We start from the raw sequence: 24,956 nt of genomic DNA on the forward strand, positions 1-24,956 counted from the left end.
AACCCAGTAGATGGTTTGCAAAAGTTGCCCTACAATTTTTCCTCCCTATATCTATGCAGCCTTGCCATGAGACTTTGCAGGTCATTCCTTCCAGAGTTTATTTCCCCATCCCTTGAACCTGGGCTTTGTGACTTGCTTTTGATCAATAGAATGTTGCAGAAGTGATATCATTCCAGTTCCAGGCTTGGGCCTCAAGAGACTTTATGGCTTCTGCTTGCTCTCCTGAGCCCCTGCCCAGGTACCACATGACTGGGTGCCTGGGCTAGCCCGCTGGGGATAAGAAGCTAAGAAACACAGATGAGTTAGCTGTGGCCATGCTAGCCTAGCCAGTTCCCATTTAATTCAATTCACCAGCTGACTGAAGACACATAACCCCTACGGAGACCAGAACAACCGAACTGCAGAACCATGAGTTAAATAAATCACTGTTTTGAGCCATTAAGTGCTGGGATGGTTTGTTACAGGGCAAAAATACTGTAACTTCCACACTACACTTAATACCTATCTGACCTTAAGCAAGTCACTTGTGATTCTCTAAGCCTCTGTTTTCTCATCTGTAAGATGGGGATAATAGGGTTGTTCAATGGACAAGATGAAGTAGTGTGAAAAGAGCACTTAGCATAGGCCTAGCACTTGGTAAGCACTCAACATCATCATCACTATTAATGTTATTGTTGCTATTACCAAGAACCAGTGTGAACACCCACTTTGAGGGAAGAAAGAAAGGAAAGAAGAAAGAGAGAGAGGAGGGACACAGAAAGGCACAGATCAGGTCAGAAGGATGGCTCCTTTTTTTTTTTTTTTTTTTTTTTTTTGCATTTTTCTGAAGCTGGAAACAGGGAGAGACAGTCAGACAGACTCCCGCATGCGCCCGACCGGGATCCACCCGGCACGCCCACCAGGGGCGACACTCTGCCCACCAGGGGGCGATGCTCTGCCCATCCTGGGCGTCGCCATGTTGCGACCAGAGCCACTCTAGCGCCTGGGGCAGAGGCCAAGGAGCCATCCCCAGCGCCCGGGCCATCTTTGCTCCAATGGAGCCTTGGCTGTGGGAGGGGAAGAGAGAGACAGAGAGGAAGGAGGGGGGGCGGGGTGGAGAAGCAAATGGGCGCTTCTCCTGTGTGCCCTGGCCGGGAATTGAACCCGGGTCCTCCGCACGCTAGGCCGACGCTCTACCGCTGAGCCAACCGGCCAGGGCAATGGCTCCTTATTAATAATATAATATGCGTATGAGATGATGGATGTTACCTAAACTCATTGAGGTAATCATTTTGCAAGATATGTAAGTCAAGTCATTATGCTGTATACCTTAAACTTATAGAAGGGTTATATGTCAATTATATATCAATAAAACTGGAAAGAAATTTTAATTGACAAATTTTAAAGAATACAATTTGTATTTATACTAAAAAGTTAGAGTACATTATAAGGACTTCCAATTGTTGGGCTTTAAAAACTTTCACAGCAAAATCCTACTCATTTGGTTTCCTGAGGTGGTACAGTTGGGCAAAGCTATTCTAAATGAATGGAAACTCTTAGTTACATTTAATTACATAAAATAACTCCAACCAATGTCTCCAAATAATGAACTTAGGGGTGCTATTTTTATAACTAGATAAGAACACTGCATAATTAAGACGATTATTTTTATGCCAATGGCTAAAGCAAAAGAGCTGGGAAGCCAGTGGCTCTCGGGTGGTTACATATTTCCTCCATAATTTTGCCATTTTGTCTGTGGGGCTTTTTTGTTTGCCTCACAAACAAAAGAGCTGTAGGACAGAGTTGTTAAAAGACTAGATTTGGAGGGTCGAGTGATGTTTAAGTCTCAGCTCTGCCCTTTACTAGCTGTATGACCTTTTTACTAAACTTTATTGATTTACTTATTTATTTTAGAAAGAAGAGAAAGAGAGAGAGAAACATTGATTTGTTGTTCTTATTTCTGCATTCATTGTTTGTTTCTTGTACATGCTCTGACCAGGGATCAAACCCGCAACTTTGCCATATCAAGGTGACGCTCTAACCAACTGAGCTACCTGGCCGGGGCACCACACTTCTTTAAAGCCCCAGTTTTCAGACCTGTAAAATGGAGATAATATCTATGTCTTAAGGTTTTATGAGTTTTAAAATGGTCGTAGGTATAAAGCACGTGGTCCAGTGCCTAGAATGTAGTAATAGCTCAATAAACAAACAGGAAGTCTATAGATGAACAGCTAAGGGGAGAGGCTGGTATCTGGAGCATGGGGGCGGGGAGTAGGTAGGTGAGCTGGATACCCTCACAACATAAGTGTAAGGAGTAAAGGCTCTCTCAGCCATTCTGTGTCCTTTATTTCGCTGGCGCCCCATCCTCTCTCCTCAATAATCTCTCCTGTTTGTAGTTTTAGGAGGTGCTTTCTTCCTCCTTTGGTTACTCTGCCATCGTAGCACCATCTGCTTATAACCTTCTAGAGGTTCCTCAAAATTTATGGTTGGCCATTGGCACCCTCTTTCTGCTTTCCAGTACCGTGAATGACTTTTCTATCTCTTATACCTTTTATGCCAATTCTGGAATATGTGCAGGAAGAAGAGGTAGAAGATAGTGCCTCTCATTCTACCACCTTGCACACGAATCCCTGCAGACATTGTGAATTCTAAGTTCCTTTCTTTTTCATCATATGGGGGAAAAAATCCAGGTGGCTGTTCAGAAGCTGGTTCTGCTGTCATCTACCTAAGCATTCCAGGGAAAGGGATTTAATGTGGACTTCTGTGATTGCATTCCTTCCAGCCACTAGGGGACAACAGCCCCCTAGACAATGAATGGCTCATGAATGGCGTAGTGGCCTTGTCTGCAGCAATTCCTGGAGTTGGGCCTTAAGCGAAGCCCATGGACCACAAAGCCCCTGCCAACCCTGATTTATTGGCTTGGCATAATGGCCTCTGCCTCCAGCTCCCGCGGTTTTTAGTTCATCCCAGATCCAGGAGGAGATGTCAAAGGTCTACTATGCAGAGCCCTGCAGGGATCAATAATGAATGAGGGAGGGAAGGCTTTGTAGGCCATAGAGTCTGCTGAGACTACTCAACTCCATTGCTGTTGCATGAAGAGGGGCATATATAATATGTAAATTAATGGATGTGGCTGTGTTTCAATAAAACTTTATTTAGAGAACCAATCAGCACGTGAATTCAGCCTACATGCTGTTGTCTGCCAACCTTTGCTTTAGGGATTCCCCAATGTCACAGAAGAGAGTGATGCCTTCCTATAGCTCTGACTACTCTCCGTACCTTAACAGCATGACAACAAAACAACACCCAACTCACAAATGGTTAGCCCCGTCCCCTGGCTTTTGCTTATATTACAAGGGGGTGAGAGACAGCATGCATAGTAATCAAAAGCATGGATGTTGAAGGCAGATAAACTTGGGTTCTTAGTTTTACCTAATACTGTGTGACTTGGGCAAATCATTTTACCCACTGAGTCTCGGCTTCCTCAACTGTAAAATGGAAATAATTCAATAACACACTGCTCGAGGCTGCTGTGATGTGCAAAAGAGTAATGTCCAACCCATGCTAGATCTATTATTGTTGCTATTGTTTCACATTTACAACTGTCCAGCTATTGTGCAGCTTTTGCTGTTAATCATTACAATACTGATAATGATGCTACTCTCTGATTACATCATGGCTCCCTGATACCAGAAGCCCTGCTATAGCCACCTTCACATCCCTCAAGGCCATGACACAGTTGACTGGCTAGAAGGCCAGAGCGGGTATTTACTTACGACTGGGGAACCCCTCCGATCCCGAAGCCCACCAGGCCCCGGAGCACCAGGATCCAGCTGTACACGGGCGCGAAAGCACTGAGGATCCCGTAGTACAGGGTCCAGAGCACGCTGATCTTCAGCCCCTACAGAGAATGGAGACACCAAGTCACAGGGCTGCTCAGCCCCTCCAGGTCACATACTCCTCTCCCCACATACACATATTTAAAGTCACCAATGGGGTCATGCTGAAGGGTAACCCACACAACACAGGGTTCTCTGTGTGGGTACTGTGAGCCCTTAGGGGGTATATGTCAAAACTGTGGGGCATCCTTGGTTGCCCCAATGATTGGCACAGAATAACCAGGCCCAGATGTGTAAGATGTACCACTGTGTCTGGAACTCAACAAAGACTTGTCCTATGTCCTACACCAGCTCAAATCAAACTTCCCACCCAACCATCATGCAACTAAAAACTCTGTGTATGATGATCTGCATCTAGATCGTTACTCCCTTTTACATATAAACAGGATTTGAGTAGGGGGATTGTTTGAATATACCATACTTAATTTTTCAGGAAGGCAATTTCCAGGCAAACCAAAGGAAGGTTGTGATTTGTTTTATCTGGAAGTTTACAAAATGGTTCATCATTACAGAAAAGCCTGTTGTCAGTGGCAACGCTGTGTGTGGTGTCTGAGTCACAGAGGGAACACTCCAGCATCCGTCTGCATTCACAGGGTTCCAGTGTGCACCTATGAATACACTGATCTAAATCTTATTTCCAAATGTCAATTATACAGAAAAGTCATCAACAGATTTCAGTTAAATGCAAATTATTTATAATCAGGAGCAAATACTCACTATTCCCTTTTATTATCCAGGCAGAGTTGTATATGAACATTTGCATATTGAAAATAAATCTTACATTGTTAATTATCTCCTTTTAAAATTTCTCCCTCAGCCCTGGCCGGTTGGCTCAGCGGTAGAGCGTCGGCCTAGTGTGCGGAGGACCGGGATTCGATTCCTGGCCAGGGCACACAGGAGAAGTGCCCATCTGCTTCTCCACCCCTCCCCCTCTCCTTCCTCTCTGTCTCTCTCTTCCCCTCCCGCAGCCAAGGCTCCATTGGAGCAAAGATGGCCTGGGCGCTGGGGATGGCTCTGTGGCCTCTGCCTCAGGCACTAGAGTGGCTCTGGTCGCAACATGGCGACGCCCAGGATGGGCAGAGCATCGCCCCCTGGGGGGCAGAGCGGTGCCCCATGGTGGGCGTGCCGGGTGGATCCCAGTCCGGCGCATGCGGGAGTCTGTCTGACTGTCTCTCCCTGTTTCCAGCTTCAGAAAAATGAGAAAAAAATAAAATAAAATAAAATAAAATAAAATAAAATAAAATTTCTCCCTCATATCATAGCGAGGGTATTATAACAAATTTCTTTTTTAAATTAAGTGAGTGGGCCTTTCATTTTATCTTTGAAATTACTTCTGGATAATTAAGGAACATTATTAAGGGTTTTAATCAAATTTTTTTCCATGTCTATAAGTTTTGGGGGGGTTTTGATCTTTTTTTTCCCTTTTTCTTTTAACTCCCTCACCCATCCACCCTTAATAACATTTTTTAAAAATAAAGGGGACATTGTATTTGACAAAGTTAAGAACTACCTAGGAAGCTCTTTCCAACCAGTGCCAAGCCATGGGCATCTCTTGGGACAACTGGTACAAGTACCACAAGATTGAGGGCAAGAGAAAAGCCACCACAAGAATAAAAAATATGAGCTGGGACACCTTGCTGCCAATACTATGATTGGCCCCTGCCACATATACACAGTCCACATGCAGGGAGGTGACAAGAAGTACCTAGCCTTGAGGCTGGAAATGGGCAACTTCTGGGGCTCAGAGTGTCATAACGCAAAACAAGGATTATTGATGTTGTCTACAAAGCATCCAACAACAAACTGGTCCATACAGAGCCCCTAGGAAAAAACTACTTCATGTTCACTGACAGCACTCCACACCAACAATGGTACCATTCCCACTATGCGCTGCCCCAGGGCCACAAGAACGAGGCCAAGCTGACTCCTGAGGAGAAAGAGATCTTAAAAAATGATCAAAGGAAATTCAGAAAAAATATAATGAAAGGACAAGAATGCCAAAACCAGCAGTCTTCTAGGGGAGCAGTCCCAGCAAGGCAAGCTCCCTGTATGCATCGCTTTAAGACCAGGCCAACATGGCCATGGCCAAGCAGATGCCGATGGGCTGGAGGGCAAGGGGCTGGAACTCTAGCTGAGGAAAATCAAGGCCTGGAAATGCAAATAAATCCCCTCCCCTCTGATCTGAGCCCATGAGATAAAGGTGTTTATTCTAAAACAGAATAAAATAAAAAGTACCTAGGGACACAATGCGGCAAGAAAAGCATGGTGTATAATCCTGGAGTGTTAATTACTCTTGGAGATTGAGAGAGAATTGAGGCTAAATATAATTTGAATAATAGTTTTTACATAACAACCAACACCAAACCTGTTATTGAGCAGAACGCAAAATTTGACATGGATTTGAGAAGAGCAATAAGAGGTCTGGACAGGTCTCTTTCTGAAGTGCTCTTTCCAGATCTCCAGGGTTGAGTTCACTCTCCAACCCCCTGGGAACACTCTAGGGCAGGGGTAGTCAACCTTTTTATATCTACCACCCACTTTTGTATCTCTGTTAGTAGTAAAATTTTCTAACCGCCCACTGGTTCCACAGTAATGGTGATTTATAAAGTAGGGAAGTAACTCTACTTTATAAAATTTATAAAGCCAGAGTTACAGCAAATTAAAGCATATAATAATAATTACTTACCAAGTACTTTATGTCAGATTTTTGCTAAGTCTGGCAGAATAAATCTTTATAAAACAACTTACTATAGTTAAATCTATCTTTTTATTTATACTTTGGTTGCTCCGCTACCGCCCACCATGAAAGCTGGAATGCCCCCTAGTGGGCGGTAGGGACCAGGTTGACTACCACCGCTCTAGGGGAAAAGTACGAAGCATACAATTTTAGCATTACAGCCTTCAACTGAATTAAAAGGGTGACAGAGGAAATTTGGAGGTCTACCAGATGATTTCAGGTATTTCAGAAAATGATTTTAGATAGTAGAGGGAATATTTTAAATACCTTTGAATCACCTTGCAAGAAAGTGATTTCTTTTTTCATTTTGATATTCATTCTTCTGATTACCTCCAAAAGGAAGTGTCCATACTGTGCTAGTCTGTCTTGAAGACCATTATGACCACCTGCTACTAATCTCTCTTTTTAACAGAGAGAACAGTGGGGCAATGATAACCAGCTAGAACTTAATAACATTGTTTTATTTTAATTGTATTTATTTTTGCAGATATTTCTTTAGGGCATTTACTAATTTCCCATTTAAGATGCTCTGTAGAGCTTCTTTTCCCACCCAAAAATCTTTTTTATTAAAAAAAGACAACAACAAGGCCCTGGCCAGTTGGTTCAGTGATAGAGCATAGGCCCAGCATGGATGTCCCAGGTTTGATTCCAGGCCAAGGCATACAGGAGAAGCACCCATCTGCTTCTCCACCCTCCCCCTCTTCTTTCTTTCTCTCTCTCTCTCTTCCACTCCTGCAGCCAAGGCTCCATTGGAGCAAAGTTGGCCCGGGCACTGAGGATGGCTCCATGGCCTCCGCCTCAGGTGCTAGAATGGCTCGGGTTGCAATGGAGCAACACCCCAGATGGGCAGAGCATCTCCCCCTGGTGGGCATGCCAGGTGGATCCTGGTTGGGCGCATACGGGAATCTATCTCTCTGCCTCCCTGCTTCTCACTTCAGAAAAATTAAAAGAAAAACCAAAAAAACAAGAGTTGATAAAAATAAAGATACTGTGTACATAAGAGAACAGGTAGGACAGGAAGTATTAAAATAAGAAGTCCTAGATCTATTGTAATAATAATAAAGCAACACTTCTGCACCCTTAAACCCATGACTATGAATGAAATTGGTACCTGCTACACATCCACTAATTCCTTTCTTTTGGCTTAAGCTAACTAAATAGAGATTTTCTGCCTTGCGATCCAAAGAGCCTTGAATCAGAAACAGGATATCATTAGCAGTGGAGAAAATAAAAAGAAAACAGAGCAGAAGAGGAGAAGAAACCAGAAGAGGTCATCCAGATTAGGGCATGGAAGCTATAGAGCTGCTTGTGATATCCCAGTGAGGTCACCGGTGACCCGCATGCCAGGCACCACAGAGAGGCGTGCTGACCTGTCCTGTCAGGTCACAGCAGGTTGCAGCTGGTTCTGCACGTGCCTGCTGATGCCAGGGATTTCCAGATGCCCAGAATATAAAGACTTAGCAACCATTTGTGAGCACTGCCATGGCTATTGCAAAGCCATGGGCACAGCAAGCGAGCCCCAGTCAAGCACTGCTTGGGGACTCTGTAGAATCGTTCTTTGGCCTTCTCATTAACTATACTTGTCATTCTACCTAATATGTGTTCTGCTTTTTAGATTGCTAGCCCTTCCTTTCCTCCCTCCCTCCCTTCCTTCCTTATTTATTGAACATTCCTTGTATCTCAAGATCTAGAAATAGATGCATTGACATTATACATTCATTTGCTTATTCAATTATTTATTCAACAATAAGCATGTATTAGAGCCTGCTGGATACCAGACACTAGAGTACTGGCATCTATACATATTTATATTATTCATCTGATAGATATTCATTCAGTGTACACTGAACATCTGTGTACCCTGCACTAGAGGTACTGATATGTATCACTCATCATTCATTCATGCACTCATTTGTTCACTATGCATATATTGACGCCTGTTGTGTACCTAGCAGTCAAAGTACTATTACTTGTTCATTCATTCATTCAGCTGTATTGAATGCCAACTGTTTGCTAGGCACCAGAGACGGTCGAAGTAGTTGAGTAATTTGTTCAGGATCAGCAGAGTCAAAACAGAAGCCAGTCAGCCCTGGTCAGTTGGCTCAGTGGTAGAGCGTCGGCCTGGCGTGCAGGAGTCCCAGGTTCGATTCCCAGCCAGGGCACACAGGAGAAGCACCCATCTGCTTCTCCACCCCTCCCCCTCTCCTTCCTCTCTGTCTCTCTCTTCCCCTCCCGCAGCCAAGGCTCCACTGGAGCAAAGTTGGCCCAGGTGCTGAGGATGGCTCCATGGCCTCTGCCTCAGGCGCTAGAATGGCTCTGGTTGCAACAGAGCAACGCCCCCTGGTGGGCATGCTGGGTGGATCCCGGTTGGGCGCATGCGGGACTTTGTCTGACTGCCTCCCCATTTCTGGCTTCAGAAAAATACAAAAAAAAAACCCACAAAAAAAACCCAAACAAACCAGAAGCCAGTTATTTCCAACTGCAAAGGCTGTACTGTGAATGAGCCACTCCCCTTCTCCAGAGCCTTTGATGGCTCCCTGTTACCTCTGGCAGAGAACATACATACACATCACACAGCAAAGACAGGTGAGTCTGGGTGAATGAAAGAAAACTTGATCTGCCATATCAGCCTCTACTCAGCTCAAGCCAAAAGTCACCACCATGGAATATGGATCCCAGGCTGTCAGTCTAATAAAAAAACACACACACACATATAACTTTTATTTTTATGAAAAAAATGTCATTTTTGAAATAGAGGCAACTGACTTGAAATCTTATAAAGCATTGTATAGGATCAAGAAAACACATTTTGGGGGCCATATTTTGCCCATAGCTCATCAGTTTGCAGCCTGTAGCTTGGAAAGGCTTCCAGCCCCAACCTGGAATGCTAAGGACTCTGGTTCGAAACCCTAGGCTTGCCCAGTCAAGGCACATACTTCAAGCAACCAATGAACAAATAGAGTGAAGCAGCTACTTCACGTTCCCTACCCTCCTCTCTCTGTAAAATCAATAAATAAAATCTTAAAAAAAGAAAGAAAGAAGAAATGAGAAGCCTACTGCCTGCCAGCCACCTCTTTTTCCTCCTGAGGGATAACATGGACCTATAGCCATTAAACTAGACATTGACCTGATCATATTCTGAAATTGTTTTTCTTTGAGTTCAAACTGTAATAGTTACCACTGATCACACGCTAACCATGCATCGGTAAAACACAGGTCTAAGTGCCTTACATAACTTGTCTTATTTAAACAGTACTATGAGCTCCTACTATTGTCACCCTGATTTTGTAGATGGGAAGCTGAGGTTCAGAGAGGCAAAGTAATTTGCTCAAGGTTCATGAGGATAGGAACCTGGATGTGTTTATTTCTATCTTTTCAAGGCCACACACCCACAGTTACCCTTCCTTTCTATGCCTGCCACCAGCCCCCACGCTGTAGAAACTTCTGTAGCAACCAAAGTGGCCCACTGAGTCTCAATCCAATTTGTGATTCCCCTGCAAAGTCACGCAGCAGACACCCTCACATAAATCTCCCAGCTGGGCGGAGGCAAGCCAAGGAGCTAAGAGATTTTCAGTGCCCACCAAAGCTCACCAGCTGCCCAGCTCGCCCACCGTATCTGGGGGAGTTCTGGGGAAGGTTTATATTATAATTAGTGTATGATCCACCTTCCCTGAGATCAGGCAAGAATTCCACATGGAGGGCGAGGGGGCCCCGTGGGCTTGGGGCGCTTTCTGTCCTCTGTCTCTGGTCAAGCCAGCTTTCCACTGACTGTGGAATTTAGCAAGCTGGACCGAAGAACAGGAAAAACAGTCTAGGTGGTCCCCAAGCTTCACGTATTTGAGATGGATGAATGTCCTACTGATCGACTGACATCTGGGGATAATACAGTTATGTCTCCCAGCAGACAAGGTCAGGGCAAAGGATGTCGACTCTGGAGCCAGACACACCTACATTTTAATATTGGCTTTGCCACTTATTGGCACCATGTGCTTGGCAACTGATGGGAATAATGGTGGACATTTTTTTTTTGGAAATGCTTCCTTTGGGCCAAGAGTTTTCTGTACAAGGGCCCATTGACTCCTACTAATAGCCCAAAGGAAGAGACTATTCATTATCCCATTTACAGATGAGGAAACTGAGGCACAGCAACGTTGAGTAACTTATTGAAGGTTGTGCAGCCTAGACGCGAAGAAGCTGGGATTTGAACCTTAGAAGTTTGGCCTCATAGCTCATGCTTTTCACAATGATGCTATGTCAGTATTTCATTTCTCCAGATGAGCTCCATAGGCAAATATTGAAAAGAGGGTTGAATAGTCCCCAGGGGACACAGTAGGATGATGAAGAACTGACTCTTCATGATAAGACCATTTAGCGCTGGCTGCACATTCCCTCTCCTGGTATCTCAGCCTTGGCACCGTTCACATTTTGGACTTGCTAATTCTCTCTGGTGGGGATTCTCCTGTGTACTGTGGGACCGAGAAGAATCTCTGACATCTACTCACTAAACGCCAGTAGCACCCTTCCCTGAGTGTAACAACCAAAAACACCTGAAGACATTGCTAAGTGTTGGGGTGGGGGAGACCACATTCACCCCCATTTGAGAACCACTGTTCTCAAAGGTGCCAAAATGTGTTTAGAAGTCGCAAGTTTTGGTAAATGGCATTTCTGCAAACCCATCTATGAAACTTTTCAAAATCCAAGCTGATAGCTTTCTCCTCTGAGGTTCATCATAAACACAAAAACATCTACAGTCTAAAGAGCTCCCTCCTGGGAACACTGTAAGAATCATAGCCCTCGTGGCAGGATAAGCATCCTTTTCCAAGGGAAATCAGGATCCTAAGCTAACGATCTTCATGGACTTTTTGGATAAACAAAGACAATTCATCAGTAAAGTAGGTTGTTGATCTGGAGAGAAGGAGAGATGGCAGAAAATAGAAACAAGATCTGATTCTCATATACCCAGCTCAGTCACTCAAGAAATATTTATTGAGCCCTTGCCGGGTTGGCTCAGTGCTAGAGCATTGGCCTGGGTTTGATTCCCGGCCAGGGCACACAGGAGAAGCGCCCATCTGCTTCTCCACCCCTCCCCCTCTCCTTCCTCTCTGTCTCTCTCTTTCCCTCCCGCAGCCGAGGCTCCATTGGAGCAAAGATGGCCCGGGCACTGAGGATGGCTCTGTGGCCTCTGCCTCAGGTGCTAGAATGGCTCTGGTCACAACAAAGCGACGCCCTGGATGGGCAGAGCATCGCCCCCTGGTGGGTGTGCCAGGTGGATCCCGGTCGGGCGCATGCAGGAGTCTGTCTGACTGCCTCCCTGTTTCCAACTTCAGAAAAATACAAAAAAAAAAAGAAAAAGAAAAAGAAAAAGAAAAAGAAATATTTATTAAGTAGCTGCTAGAAGTCAGGTGCTGTGTCAGGCCCTAAGGCCACCTCGGTAAACAAAACAGGCACAGCCTCAGGGAGCTTACTAACCTGACCAATCCATCTTCCTGTCCTGGTCCCATGGCAGACATCACAGCACTGTCCCACTGAGCCTTCTGACTCCTCAAATCTATGTTCCTGACATACTTCACTGAATGATTAGGACAAACCCAAGGGACAAAAACTCATTTACCCTTTAGTTTTGGGAATTTAATAAATGGTAGCTATTAATATCAATTCTTATTTAATCCAACCTGTTTTGATATAAGTAAGGAAAATGAGGCCCAAGATCAGGGAATGACTGGCTTTAGTCACCCAGTGGCCAATTCAGAACTCCAATTTTTATTCCTTTCCCCCTACATTCCTCATAGCTTCAGCATTCAGCAGTTGGCTAGCAGAATTTGGGGCACAGTAAAATTCCTCATTACAGGTTCTTGAATTTTTTTTGTGCATATGCACATTTGCCTCGAGAACAAGTAAATAAAAAATGTTTTTAGCTAGAGACAGAGGAATAAGTGGTTCACCCCCACATCCAGTCTGCTCAGGAAGAAGCCATGTTAAGATCTTAGAAGAGCTTTTTCCTTTCAGTATTTGATCAGCCTGAAGATTGTTAGGTCCAGCAGTGGACAGCCATGGGTTTACAGTTTGGTGCTCAGCTCCACTATAGAAATGGCTCTATCTTATTTTAAGAGGTTCTTCTTTTTTTTTTTTCCTTTCCTCCTTCCCTCCCTCCCTCCCTCCTTCCCCTCTTTCCTTCCTTCCTCCCTTACCACCCCCCCTCATGCTCGCTCCAGATCTTGCTCTGTTCTATCGTCCAACCAAAAAATCCCTAAAGCAGTGATTCTCACCCTCCAGAAACAGGAAGTGGTGTGTGGGTGAATGGGGCAGAGTCTAGAAAGCTGCCCCCTTAAGACCACAGCCTCTACTCCAGCGGTTCTCAACCTGTGGGTCGCGACCCCGGTTGTATAATAAATATGTATTTTCCGATGGCTTTAGGCGACCCCTGTGTTTTGGTCATTCGACCCCCGCCGGGGTCGCGACCCACAGGTTGAGAACCGCTGCTCTATTCTTTCCAGGAAGCCTGGAGAAGTCTTTCCAACTAACCTCTCCCACCCGTAAAACCAACCAAGATCCTCTGGGCAATGACAGCTACAGCTAATTCCCCAACCTTGCCATCTCTAGTCCTGCCATGGCCACTTCCCAGTGGTCTTATTAGTAAACATCTCCCAGGTTTCTGCTGGCCCATGTGTTTCCTGTGCAGTCACAGAAGGAGGGGCTGCAGCTGGAGTCTACTTCCTATATAGCACTGTTCAAACATTCATTCATTCATTGAGCTGACATATATTTATTAAACATCTACAGATTCAAGCCACTAGCATCACGGTTGAAGGTCTAGACTAGAGTGAGACCTGGCTCTGTGACACACAAACTATACGGCCTTGGGCAAGTTGCCCACTCTCTGTGCCTCAGTTTCCACTTCTGTAAAATCAGAATGAAAATAATACCTAAGTCAACGGTCGTTATGGGGTTTGAGTACACAAATGCAGGAGACATGCTTGGTATAGTGCCTACCAGGCAAGGCACTGGTTAATTTCCAATCCATGGCATGATGGTTGTAGCAGACCTTGTCTGTTACCTACCCAGCAGCCATATCTCCCTTCTTCCATCCCAACAAAATTCTAAGTTTGTTTAGATACTTACCCCAGTCTTAGTTCTAGGAGTAGATTTTTATTAGTTTGAGCCAGAGTTCTCAAAGTGTGGTCCCTGGACCAGCAGTTTCAGCATCACCTGGGAACTTGTTAGAAATTATATTATTGTGGCTCTGGCCAGGTAGCTCAGTTGGTTAGAGCATCATCATCCAGATGTGCCAAGGTTGTGGGTTCGATCCCCAGTTGATACAAAAAGCAACCAATGAATGCACAAATAAGTTTCTCTGTCTCAAAAAAAAATCAATAAATAGTATTTTTTAAAAAAGAAATGCTGTTATTTTAAGGTAAGCTTACATGTGTCCTGTGCCTGGCATTGTGCAAAGTGATTCATACTCACGACCTTAATTAACCCTCTAATGTCAATGCTTTTATTTCATTATATAGATGAAAAAATTGATACCCAGAGAGGTCAATTTACTTGCCCAATGTCACACAGCCAGGAGTGGCAGAGCCAGGACTGAATCCAGGTCCATTTGACTTCAGAGTTTAAGCACATAACCACTATACTACCTTGTCTTTGGAGAAACTGCAGGCTGATGAGGAGAGTCCAAGAAAGAGCAGAATAAAGCAATCAGGGAGTGCAATTATCTCAGAACGTGTACTACTGGAGATGTGGCCTGCCCTGAACAGGGCACTTAGCCAAATAAAGCTTGTCTGGCTCTATAGAGACCTTTTCTCAATAAGGCCCAAGCCTATACTTTGAAAGACCGTAGCTTCGCGCACTGAAAGAATCAAATAGCCCAAGTGTAGTCTAGCAAAACAAGCACAAAATAAAATACAAAGCAGACCATCAAAAGCCATGAAGCAACAAGACAGTAAGAGCACAATGCAATTATTCCAGACCTGTAAATTCCCTTCTTGTTTGCAAATCCATTTTATGTCATCTCTTAGGCTGGGCTTCCCCAAAAGTAGACCCTGAGACAAGAATTCTAGTACAAATAGTTTATTTAGGTGGTAGTCCCAAGAAGAGTGGCGAAGACCAACAATTCAGGGTGTCTTAATCAACAGATTTCCCTGGCGGCCTCAGAGCTCAATCCTGCTGAGATTGAGAGGTGACTCACTTTAGGGCAGGAAAGCTGATGTCTTTCTTTACAAACCCTTCACCGCCCCCAGTCTCATGTGAATGATAAGTGCCAAGGTGATCACATGGGACCAAGACCATCTTCTATACTGTGAAATGTGTATGCCTGGGCCCTCCAGAGAATGTGTGATTTCAAGAATCCACAGTGGCCTCAGAAAATGTCTTCTCACAAGCACATCAACATAACTCCTAATTAGCCCTCCCAAGTGTTCAAGCAGCTTTAGTCTGGCTACTTGTCGCCATCTTCACAGACACAGCCTAGGGATATGCGCTTAGGAGAGGTCGCCTTACTGTTTTCCTGCCATACTGGTCTGAGATGTTTCCCCAGAGGGTGGAGCTGGACATCATGCCGACAAAGACCACCTGTGGGTGGAAAGAGCATTTCTGTTAGACAGTGAGCTTCTGTTAGAACAGGGGTCCCCAAACTACGGCCCACGGGCTGCATGGGGCCTCCTGAGGCCATCTATCCAGCCCCCGCCGCACTTCCAGAAGGGGTGCCTCTTTCATTGGTGGTCAGTGAGAGGAGCACTGTATGTGGCGGCCCTCCAACGGTCTGCGGGACAGTGAACTGGCCCCCTGTGTAAAAAGTTTGGGGACCCCTGTAGTTAGAAGGTGGCTGCTGAACTCCCCTCTAACAAAATACAATGAGTATTCTATCTCACTCTTTTTCCAGCCTTAATTTCAGGCTGCAACAGCTCACTATCATTTACTGAACATCTGCTGTGTGTCAGGCATATGCTGTTTCCAATCCTCAAATCGCCTTTAAGTGGGGAGTATTGGCATCTCCTTTTTGGATGAGTCAAGTTCAAAAGGTCTAAGTGATATGCCTAGGTGGTTTCCAATTTCCCAACAATTGAGCAGGGTATCAGGGGCCCCCAGAGAGTTGGGCCCCTGGGTGCAGAAGAGTTGGCTGCCAACCTACAGGGGATAAAGGAAACTGAGGTCATGGTGTTTCCATGCAGAATTTAATTCTTTTCTGCTGAGCCTCAGGCAGCAGCAAGAGGAGGGGGACACCCCGCAGACCATCCCAGGGGACCAGAACTGTGCACTACCAGAGAGGGCTGCCAGCTGCCTACCGAGGTCAGCAGTGCAACCTGCCAGCTAGGGAGCCGCCACTCGCAGTGCAGCTGGGGCGCGAGGACGCTCAGGATCATCATCTCCATGGCATCGGCCATCTGCAGGGAGGAAGCATGTGTCATGAGGCCAGAATGCTATCTGGTGCTGGGCCGGCTGAGCCTCACTCAGTGATCCCGGGAGAGCATGCAGACACCCCTCTTCTACTGCGTGCTAAACACTGTACCACACATCAAAACATACTAAAATCTCTAGGAGTTCAAACAGTGTGGTACCATGCAGGAATTGACAACTAGATGTTAAACATTCTTCTTTATTATTTTTAAAAAATTTCCCCAAAGCCCTGGCCGGTTGGCTCAGCGGTAGAGCGTCGGCCTAGCGTGCGGAGGACCCGGGTTCGATTCCCGGCCAGGGCACACAGGAGAAGCGCCCATTTGCTTCTCCACCCCTCCGCCGCGCTTTCCTCTCTGTCTCTCTCTTCCCCTCCCGCAGCCAAGGCTCCATTGGAGCAGAGATGGCCCGGGCGCTGGGGATGGCTCTGTGGCCTCTGCCTCAGGCGCTAGAGTGGCTCTGGTCGCAACATGGCGACGCCCAGGATGGGCAGAGCATCGCCCCCTGGTGGGCAGAGCATCGCCCCTGGTGGGCGTGCCGGGTGGATCCCGGTCGGGCGCATGCGGGAGTCTGTCTGACTGTCTCTCCCCGTTTCCAGCTTCAGAAAAATGAAAAAAAAAAAAAAAAAATTTCCCCATTGATTTAGAGAGAAAGGAGAGTGAGGGGAGATAAGTATTAACTTGTTTCACTTAATTGCTCTATTTGGTTGTGCACTCACTGATTGCTTCTCATATGTGCCCTGACCAGGGGTTGACGTGCCCTGGCTGGGCGTTGAACCTGCAACCTCTGGCATGCTGAGCAGACAATTTATCCACTGAGCCATCCAGCCAGGGCCTAAACATTCCTTTTCTGAGTGTGTTTTTCCATATTTTTTTAAAAAGGGTACTTCTTGAATGAAGTGGGTAGACATCGCATTTCAAAAATCTGAGAAAAATGTTTTTATAGAGGTAGACAAAGATCTTTTCTCTTTAGTTCAACTAAAGATTGGTTTGTCTCACCCTGGCAGGTTGGCTCAGTGGTAGAGCATCGGCCTGGCGTGCAGAAGTCCCGGGTTCGATTCCCAGCCAGGGCACACAGGAGAAGCGCCCATCTGCTTCTCCACCCCTCCCCCTCTCCTTCCTCTCTGTCTCTCTCTTCCCTCCCGCAGCCGAGGCTCCATTGGAGCAAAGATGGCCCGGGCGTTGGGGATGGCTCCTCGGCCTCTGCCCCTGGCGCTAACATGGCTCTGGTCACGACGGAGCGATGCCCCGGAGGGGCAGAGCAATGCCCCCTGATGGGCAGAGCGTCGCCCCCTGGTGGGCATGCCTGGTGGATCCCGGTCGGGTGCATGCAGGAGTCTGTCTGACTGTCTATCCCCCTTTCCAGCTTCAGAAAAATACAAAAAAAAAAAAAAAAGATTGGTTTGTCTCTGGTTTAGAAGTCATTGTTCATGTAGAATTCTCAGTATATTTAACAAGTGTGACCTTTCAATATATTAAAACATACTAGGAAGTCCCAGTAATTAAATGTCCTTTACAGGACTAGTCAGAACAATGGGACAGAAGTGAAAGTCCAGAAGCAGGCCCATGTGCCTGGGGGAATGTGATGGATGATACAAGTGGCCTTTCAAATAAGTGGGGGAAATGACATGGGAAAATTGAAGATCCATTTGGAAAAATATTGAGTTAGGTAGCCCTCTTACACACCATTCACAAAAGCCCATTTTAGTTGTATTAATGATCTAGGTGCATTATTTGCAATTGGTAGATAAAGGGATTTTAACAAGGGATCAATTATAAGTCTCATGAAACAAAGGACTCATTTTTATCTGTTCATGTTTTTCTAGGGTGACTTCACAATTGACATCATAATCTCATACTATCCCTGAGCCCCAAAGGATTGAGAGCCATTTAATTAGCCAGAAGCTTCACCTCCTCCTTAAGGACAATGCCAACATACCCAACTCCCTCCAAGCACAGACCTTCATTACCACCAGGGTTACTCAACATAAGCCTTATTGATTCAATCAAAGGCTCTATGTGGAAAGAACTGTGTTCTTTCTTGTAGGTCATGGAAACCCAGTGGAGCAGCATAAATAAGGATTTCTTGGAGACTGAATGTGAGGTCACTGCCCCAGAAATACTTGCCCAAGCCAAGCCAGTGAGAACAGACAGCTTCCATTGAAATTTTCCAAAACCAATGGCTTCCACCGCATCTTCCACCATGAAAGTATCTGGGAAGGAGAAAGTGGGAGGGAAGGATGGATTCAGGGCACCTTGCAGTTGTGCTAGGTAGAGGTTTCTGGGGGAGGGGGAAGCCCCAGCCAAGCTCATTAAAGGCAGCACATGCTACTCCTAGAGCTTTATCTTAGGAAAACGTTCCAGCAAGTGTACATCTTGCTACACAATCCACTGTAACATCGTTCACAAAAGGGAAATCTGAAAAATGCAGACTGTCTTTCAACAAGGGGTTGGTTAAATAAATGACAATATATTATAATTTTATACGAATGTTTGTATATCCACATTATGAAATATGACCTAACTGTTAAAAAGAATATGCAGATGTAGAATGATGCAAGTAATCTATTCTTGTCAATTAATTTTTTTTTTTTAAAAAGCAAGATAGACAATAAAATATATAGTATGGTTCTCTTCTTGGAAATGGATGTGTGTATGTGTGTGTGTATGTATACAAGAATATGCATAAAATATATGCAAAACTTTACATAATGGCTTTATTTTTGTTGTCTTTGGATGGAAGAAGGGCGAAATCATTTGAAACTTTAGCTTTCTTCTTTTACAATGTATTGAATATTACTTCCATAGGGAAAAAATACTTTGTAAAAGCAGGATTTCATCTGTACTCAGATAGAAAGAAAGATGTCCATACTGTACTGTTAAGTGAAAGACAACTTGTGGAGGGGTACTACTGTAAGAACTGTCTTTGGGATAAAATTAAATGTGTGTGTGTGTGCGCGCGCGCGCGCACGCGCATGCGTGCAGACGCACGTGTGCCCATGCGCACCAGTCACAGGGGAAGTAACATTGAGTGTCCACAGGGTGATTTTTGAGGACAGGACTCACTTACCTACTTGTACATTTCTATAATGTCTTAATTCAACCCAAACAAACACGTGTTATTTTTATAAGCTAGTAAGTGTTTTTGGAAAATGCTAAAAGACTACACACAGTGTGGGTTGTATCCTCCAACAACAATGCTGGGAAAAGTGGTAAAAAAAAATTTTTTTAAGTCTGGGGTTTAGTAAAAAGTACTGCACCAGAGTTCATCTCTTGGTTATGACAAGTGTACAATGGTTAGGTAAGATGTTAATGTGAGGCATACTTCCATTAATGGGAAGTCTCGGTAGTATCTTTGCAACTTTTTTATAAATCTAAAATGATTCCAACAGAAAAAGTTAATTAAACAAGAAAAATACAACAGGAGGCTGCTGGGTGGCCCTTCTGTGGTCTGCCTCTCAGGATCTCAACAGTTTCTGCTGGCAGCTGCCATCTTATTTGGCATTTCAATCACGGGCCTCTGATGTCAATCATGTTCTCCAGAAGCATGAGCTGGTGCTCATCACATCATCAGGTTCTGGGTTTTTTTCCAGCAAAGATATTGAGGAGGAAGCAGAGTGAGTGAGCCCTGTAATGTCAGCAGTAATATAAAGAGTAATAATGATATAATGGTGTACTATGGAGTGTTCATCACGGGCCAGGCATGGCACTAAGAGCTTGATGCGCATTCTCTCCATTGGTCCCTATAACAACTACATGTTAAGGCCCAGTCTTAACCCCATTCACGGAAGAGGAAATGGACTTTCCCAGGGTCACACAGCTGGCAGACTGTAGATCTGGGAGTTGAGCCCAGACTAGCCTGACACTAAAGCTGCTGCTCCTAACCACTGCCTCCCCTCTCCCCAGTCATTGCCTCCCGAGCTCTGCTATCAACAGGCCTAAGGTTCAAGTCATTAACCCTCTCTCCTGTTGGAAAGCTGGAGCCTCCCAGAAACGCATGGAATGTTTTCACTCATCAGCATCATGTAATGAGGGAAGACCAGGTCCCACAGCACTACCTCAGGTTTCTTTGTTTGACTAGCTTTACTCATAGGCAGCACAAGGTCATGGGTAAGAATATGGTTTCCAAAGTCAGATCACCCGGGTGTAAATCCAGCTTGACTAACTCCTAGTTGTGTGACCCTGGGCAAGATACTTAACTTTTCTGTGCTTTTATTTCCTCTTCTGCAAAATGGGGAAGGTGATCACAATAGTTCCAATTAGAAATGTGAAGATTAAATGGGTAATACATATAAAGTACTTAGAATAGTGCCTGGCACAGAGTAAAGCCTCAGCTAATGTCAGCTGTGCCGATCACTATTATCATCATCACCATCACCATCACCACCATCATCACCACCACCGTCACCATCACCATCACCACCACCATCATCATCACCATCATCACCATCATCACCACTATCATTATCACCATCACTACCACCATTACCACCGCCATCATCACTACCATCACCATCATCATCACCGCCATCATCACCACCATCACCACCATCATCACCACCACCGTCACCATCACCATCACCACCACCATCATTACCATCATCACCATCATCACCAACATCATCAGCACCACCACCATCATCACAATCATTATCACCATATCATCATTACACTATCATCACTACCTCCAATTATCATAATTATTACCACCACCATAATCATGACTATCACCATCATCACTGTCATCATCACCATTTCATCAATACACTATTATTGTCACCACCACCACCAGCATCATTACACTCTCATCATCATCACCATCATCCTCATCATCCTCATCATCACTGTTGCTGTCCTCAGTCAAATGTTATGCAACGATGCTGATGGCAGGGATTGTGATGTAACATTGCCCACTGAAGTAAGCCATGTAGGTTCAGCTCACATTTCCAGTATCACCCCAGGGCCTTCTGGGCCCTCTTACATACCCCTTCACAAGATCCCTCTGAGAGTGCCACCTGGGGAGGCACCCCTGGCATCTCAGAGCCCTGACTGTGGCCTGGGCTGATGCCTCAACTGCAGGGCCCCCTCACCGTCAGTGGGATTGGCAAACTCCTTGGGCACAGCTGCCCCATCGTCTAGCTCGACCGCCTCTAGGCCCGTGCGAACCCCTTCAATCTGGACCTCATGCTCTCCCGAAGCTGTGTCGTCCTCTGACCTTGAACTCTCGCCCGTGCGACGAAATTTCACCACCCTAGAGGACAAAGCAAATCTGGTCATGAAGGCTAGAACTCCTCCTCAACAGCCTTGCTGCATAGCTCTTGTGCCCAAGACAGGTGAAAGGCTTTTTGTGCATGGCCAGGGGAGTTGAATGGGTAGAAGGTTAGCATTTATATTAAGTTGGATTGTAGGGGGTGACAACTGCAAAAGTTGTCTATTAGGGCTGCCACATACACTTGCATGTGTGACACCACACAACTCCAAAGAGACCTATTCACATAGTAGGCTATGGGAATGAGGATATCTTTGTTCTAGAATTGAATACTGTTTGGAAGCATGTGTGTTTCAGAATTTAGATTCATCCCTTTGGTCACCTAAAGGTTATATTATGCTCACAAAAAGTTGGCTATATAGTATTTTTTAAAGTGAATGCCAATTTTTTTAAATGGAAAGAATTCACATAAAAAGTGAGAAACTCTGATATCTCTTAAAAATTAGACTATCTGGCCGTCTGGGGCACACATTCCTCTAAGGGAATAGCGTGGCTAGATCTGGGGAGTGTGGTCCCTGCAGATGGAACATTTCAACTCTGTGTCACCCACTGAGTAAGGGTGGTGTGACATGGGTTCCAGGAAGAGACTCTCTGTCCCCAAGAAGCAATTCCAAAATGAAAAACATAAACATAGTCCCCCAAGGTATTCATACAAGATAAAAACATAGATCATTATTAGGTGAAAGAAAAACATGAAAATCTATGCACGTTATCTTTTTATTTTCAGGGATGAAGGGAAGGTTGATGGATCACCCTCAACTCTGAGGGTGACATCAGAGAAGGAAATGACTATGTGGCCTGATCATCTTCCTTGACTCCTGCTTTTATCACATCCTCCTCTCCTCAAGGACTGTCTAAGGTTTCATACTTCTTTCTGTAACTAGTAGCAACTACTGCAACCTTTTGGGAAGGTAATCTGTGATACCTTGCAAAATTTAAAATGCACTGTGCACGCACATAGAATGGTCATGCTGGCAATTCACTGTATGGGTCAATGCAAGTAGGCAACAATTTACCATACATGGACATGTTATTTACAATAACAGCTGACATGGATTATTAACTTACCATGTGTCAGGTCCAGGGTTTGTACTTTGCATCAGTTATCTTATTTAACCTTCACTTTCACTGTTCCCATGTCCCAGATGAGGACACTCAAGCACGGAGGGGCTGGGAGTTTGTCCAAGGTTACACTGTGGATGTCTAAGCCAGACTTCGGCAAAGCCACAGGACTTCCCAGAGTCCCCACTCCCAGCCACTCTGCTGGAGCTATTCTCTTCTGGTGCTAGCAGGTGGTTTGCAGCTTTGCATGTGATAATTGTTAACTAAATGTGATAAGTATTAACAAAAGTAGAAACAATCATCAGGAGAGGAGTAATAAAATAGACTATGGCACATTCACTTAAGAAAAAAAAATTTTTTTTTAAAGAGTCAGGGAGAGAGAGAGACAGGAACATCAAGCTGCTCCTGTATGTGCCCTGACTGGAAAATTGAACCGGCAAGCTTTGCACTCTGGGAGGATGCTCCAACCAACTGAGCTATCTGGCCAGGGCTTAACTTTTATTAATTTCTAGAAAGACAGTGAGAGGAAGGGAGAGAGAGGGGAGGGATAAGGGATACAGTCATTTGTTGCTCCACTCAGTTATATACTTATTGGTTGCTTCTTGTGTGTGCCCTGACTGGAGATCAAATCCACAACCTTGTCATTTTAGGACAAGGCTCTTAAAAGACTGAGCTAACTGGCCAGAACCTTTTTTAAAAATGTTTTTAAATTGATCTGTATCACCAATAGCCAAAGATGGAAACAATCTAAGTGTCAGTCAGTGGATGAATGGGTAAGTGGATAAACAAACTATGGTTAATATATACAAGGAATATTATTCATCCTTAAAAAGGAAGGAAATTCTGACCTGTGCTGTCACATGGGTGACATTGCTGCAACTTGGAAGACATTACGCTAAGTGAAATAAGCCTAAAACAAAAGGAAAAATATTTTCCACCTATATTAAGGGTCTCAAATTAGTCAAAGTCACAGAGATAGAAAGTAGGTACTAGAGAGAGGGGAGAATGGGGAGTTAGTGTAAAACAGGTATAGAGATTCAACTGGGGAAGATGAAAATATTCTGGAGATAGATGGTGGTGATGGGTGCACAGCACTGTGGATGTACTAACTGTGCACTTAAAATGAGCAAAATGGTCAATTATGTTATGTATACACACACATACATAATCATACACACAAGTTGATCTGTAAGAGTTGACAAGGAAAAAAATCTTAGCTTATGATTAAATATGCTAAGATATGATCCCGTGATCTAGGTCCTGGCAACTGAGAATTAAATGTGGTCTCAAACCAGATGCCCAGCATCCCCCAGGGGCTTATTAGAAATGCAGGCTTAAGCCATGACCCAGACCTACTAAATCAGCATCTGCATTTTAACCAGGTCCCTGGGCAACATGTGCACGTTGAAGTCTGACAAATGCTGCTGTAAATGATTTATGTTTTCTAGAACCTAGACATTCTGGAAGGGCACATAAAAGCTGAAGTCTGGCTGCTTCTGGGGAGGAGAACTGGATGGAAACAAGGTGTTTTGAGGAAAAAGAAATATTTTTTACATTTTTTTCAGACCCTTCTTTAATGTTTGCCATCTTTAACCTGGGCAAATTATTATTTTAATAATAAATATACGTAACAATAGTGGCGATGTACAGAGCTCTTGTTGCTCAGGCAGCATCTGCTGAGCATGACCCATCTGTGAAATAGGGACGATGACAGGCTTGCAAGACCTTCGGGGAGATTAACTGAGCCAGATGAATGGGCTATTGTGGACATTCAATAAATATTAGCTTCCCTCTCACCTGGCTTCACTCAAGTGATCTTTCTGCCTTGGGTATGGAGTACTCTGACCTTTGTGAAATGTGACTTTGAGAATGTAGCTTAGCTCCCTGCAGGATCGGTTCACATCCCTTCTCTGGCAAACCACAAGAAGCCAGGGCATCTTTACTTATGAACATTCATTTTAAGACAGACGTAAAAGGAGACCTTTGACATTATGTTAGACCCAGAAAGCCAGGCTACATTTTGAATTGGTCGGATTTCTAAAAGTACGTATCAATGACAAGAGCCAAGATTTCCCAAGGGGGAAAAATGAAATATGAAAGAAAATAGCAGTGGCATATGTTAAATATATGAGGGCTTCAAAACAGGCTGGCTCACAACTCCTTGGCATTTGTGGGGTATAGATAGCATACCATTCACCAAAATAGCTGGGAGCACATATTTTACATAATTTTGCTATTTAAAGAAGAGAGGAGCTTGAGGAAATAGCTGTCAACATAGAGATCTTGTTTGGATCATCATGAAATTCATTCACCATGTACTAAAGTTCAGGCCTGAAACTTGATTAGGGTATTTTAGATAAAGAAGATTTCTTTTCTCTTTTCATCTGAGTTTCTGGACCTTTATTCCAGAGTTCATGAATCTATCAGACTGAAAAGGAAGCTTAAACCTAACTGTGTGTCATTTAAAGTCTTGAGTGAAGAAAGGTGGTCTACCATAAGGAAGAAGAGAGCCCAGCATCTGGCATACAAACCGACCTGAGTTTCAATTCCATGCCTATGCCATTCAGTAGCTACATGACCCTGGGTAGGTTACTTTCCCTCTCTAAATCTGTTTCCTC

General features: G+C 44.6%; 1 protein-coding gene and 1 pseudogene across 1 annotated transcript in view; one reads left to right on the top strand and one right to left on the bottom strand.

Moving 5' to 3' along the window:
• The window catches only part of SVOP (SV2 related protein), a 51,894-nt gene that overhangs the window by 21,568 nt on the left and 5,370 nt on the right, over positions 1–24,956 (bottom strand). The window contains exons 2-6 of the mRNA XM_066260343.1: positions 21,098–21,258; positions 18,135–18,220; positions 15,900–15,998; positions 15,115–15,186; positions 3,756–3,880 (exon numbers count right to left, since the gene is read on the bottom strand). Coding sequence (XP_066116440.1) covers positions 3,756–3,880; positions 15,115–15,186; positions 15,900–15,998; positions 18,135–18,220; positions 21,098–21,258 — 543 coding nt within the window. The remainder of the gene's footprint in view (positions 1–3,755; positions 3,881–15,114; positions 15,187–15,899; positions 15,999–18,134; positions 18,221–21,097; positions 21,259–24,956) is intronic.
• Positions 5,420–6,042, top strand: LOC136325636 (small ribosomal subunit protein eS8 pseudogene; annotated as a pseudogene).

Source organism: Saccopteryx bilineata, chromosome 2 (genome assembly GCF_036850765.1).
Source record: "Saccopteryx bilineata isolate mSacBil1 chromosome 2, mSacBil1_pri_phased_curated, whole genome shotgun sequence".
Classification (NCBI taxonomy): Eukaryota; Metazoa; Chordata; class Mammalia; order Chiroptera; family Emballonuridae; genus Saccopteryx; species Saccopteryx bilineata.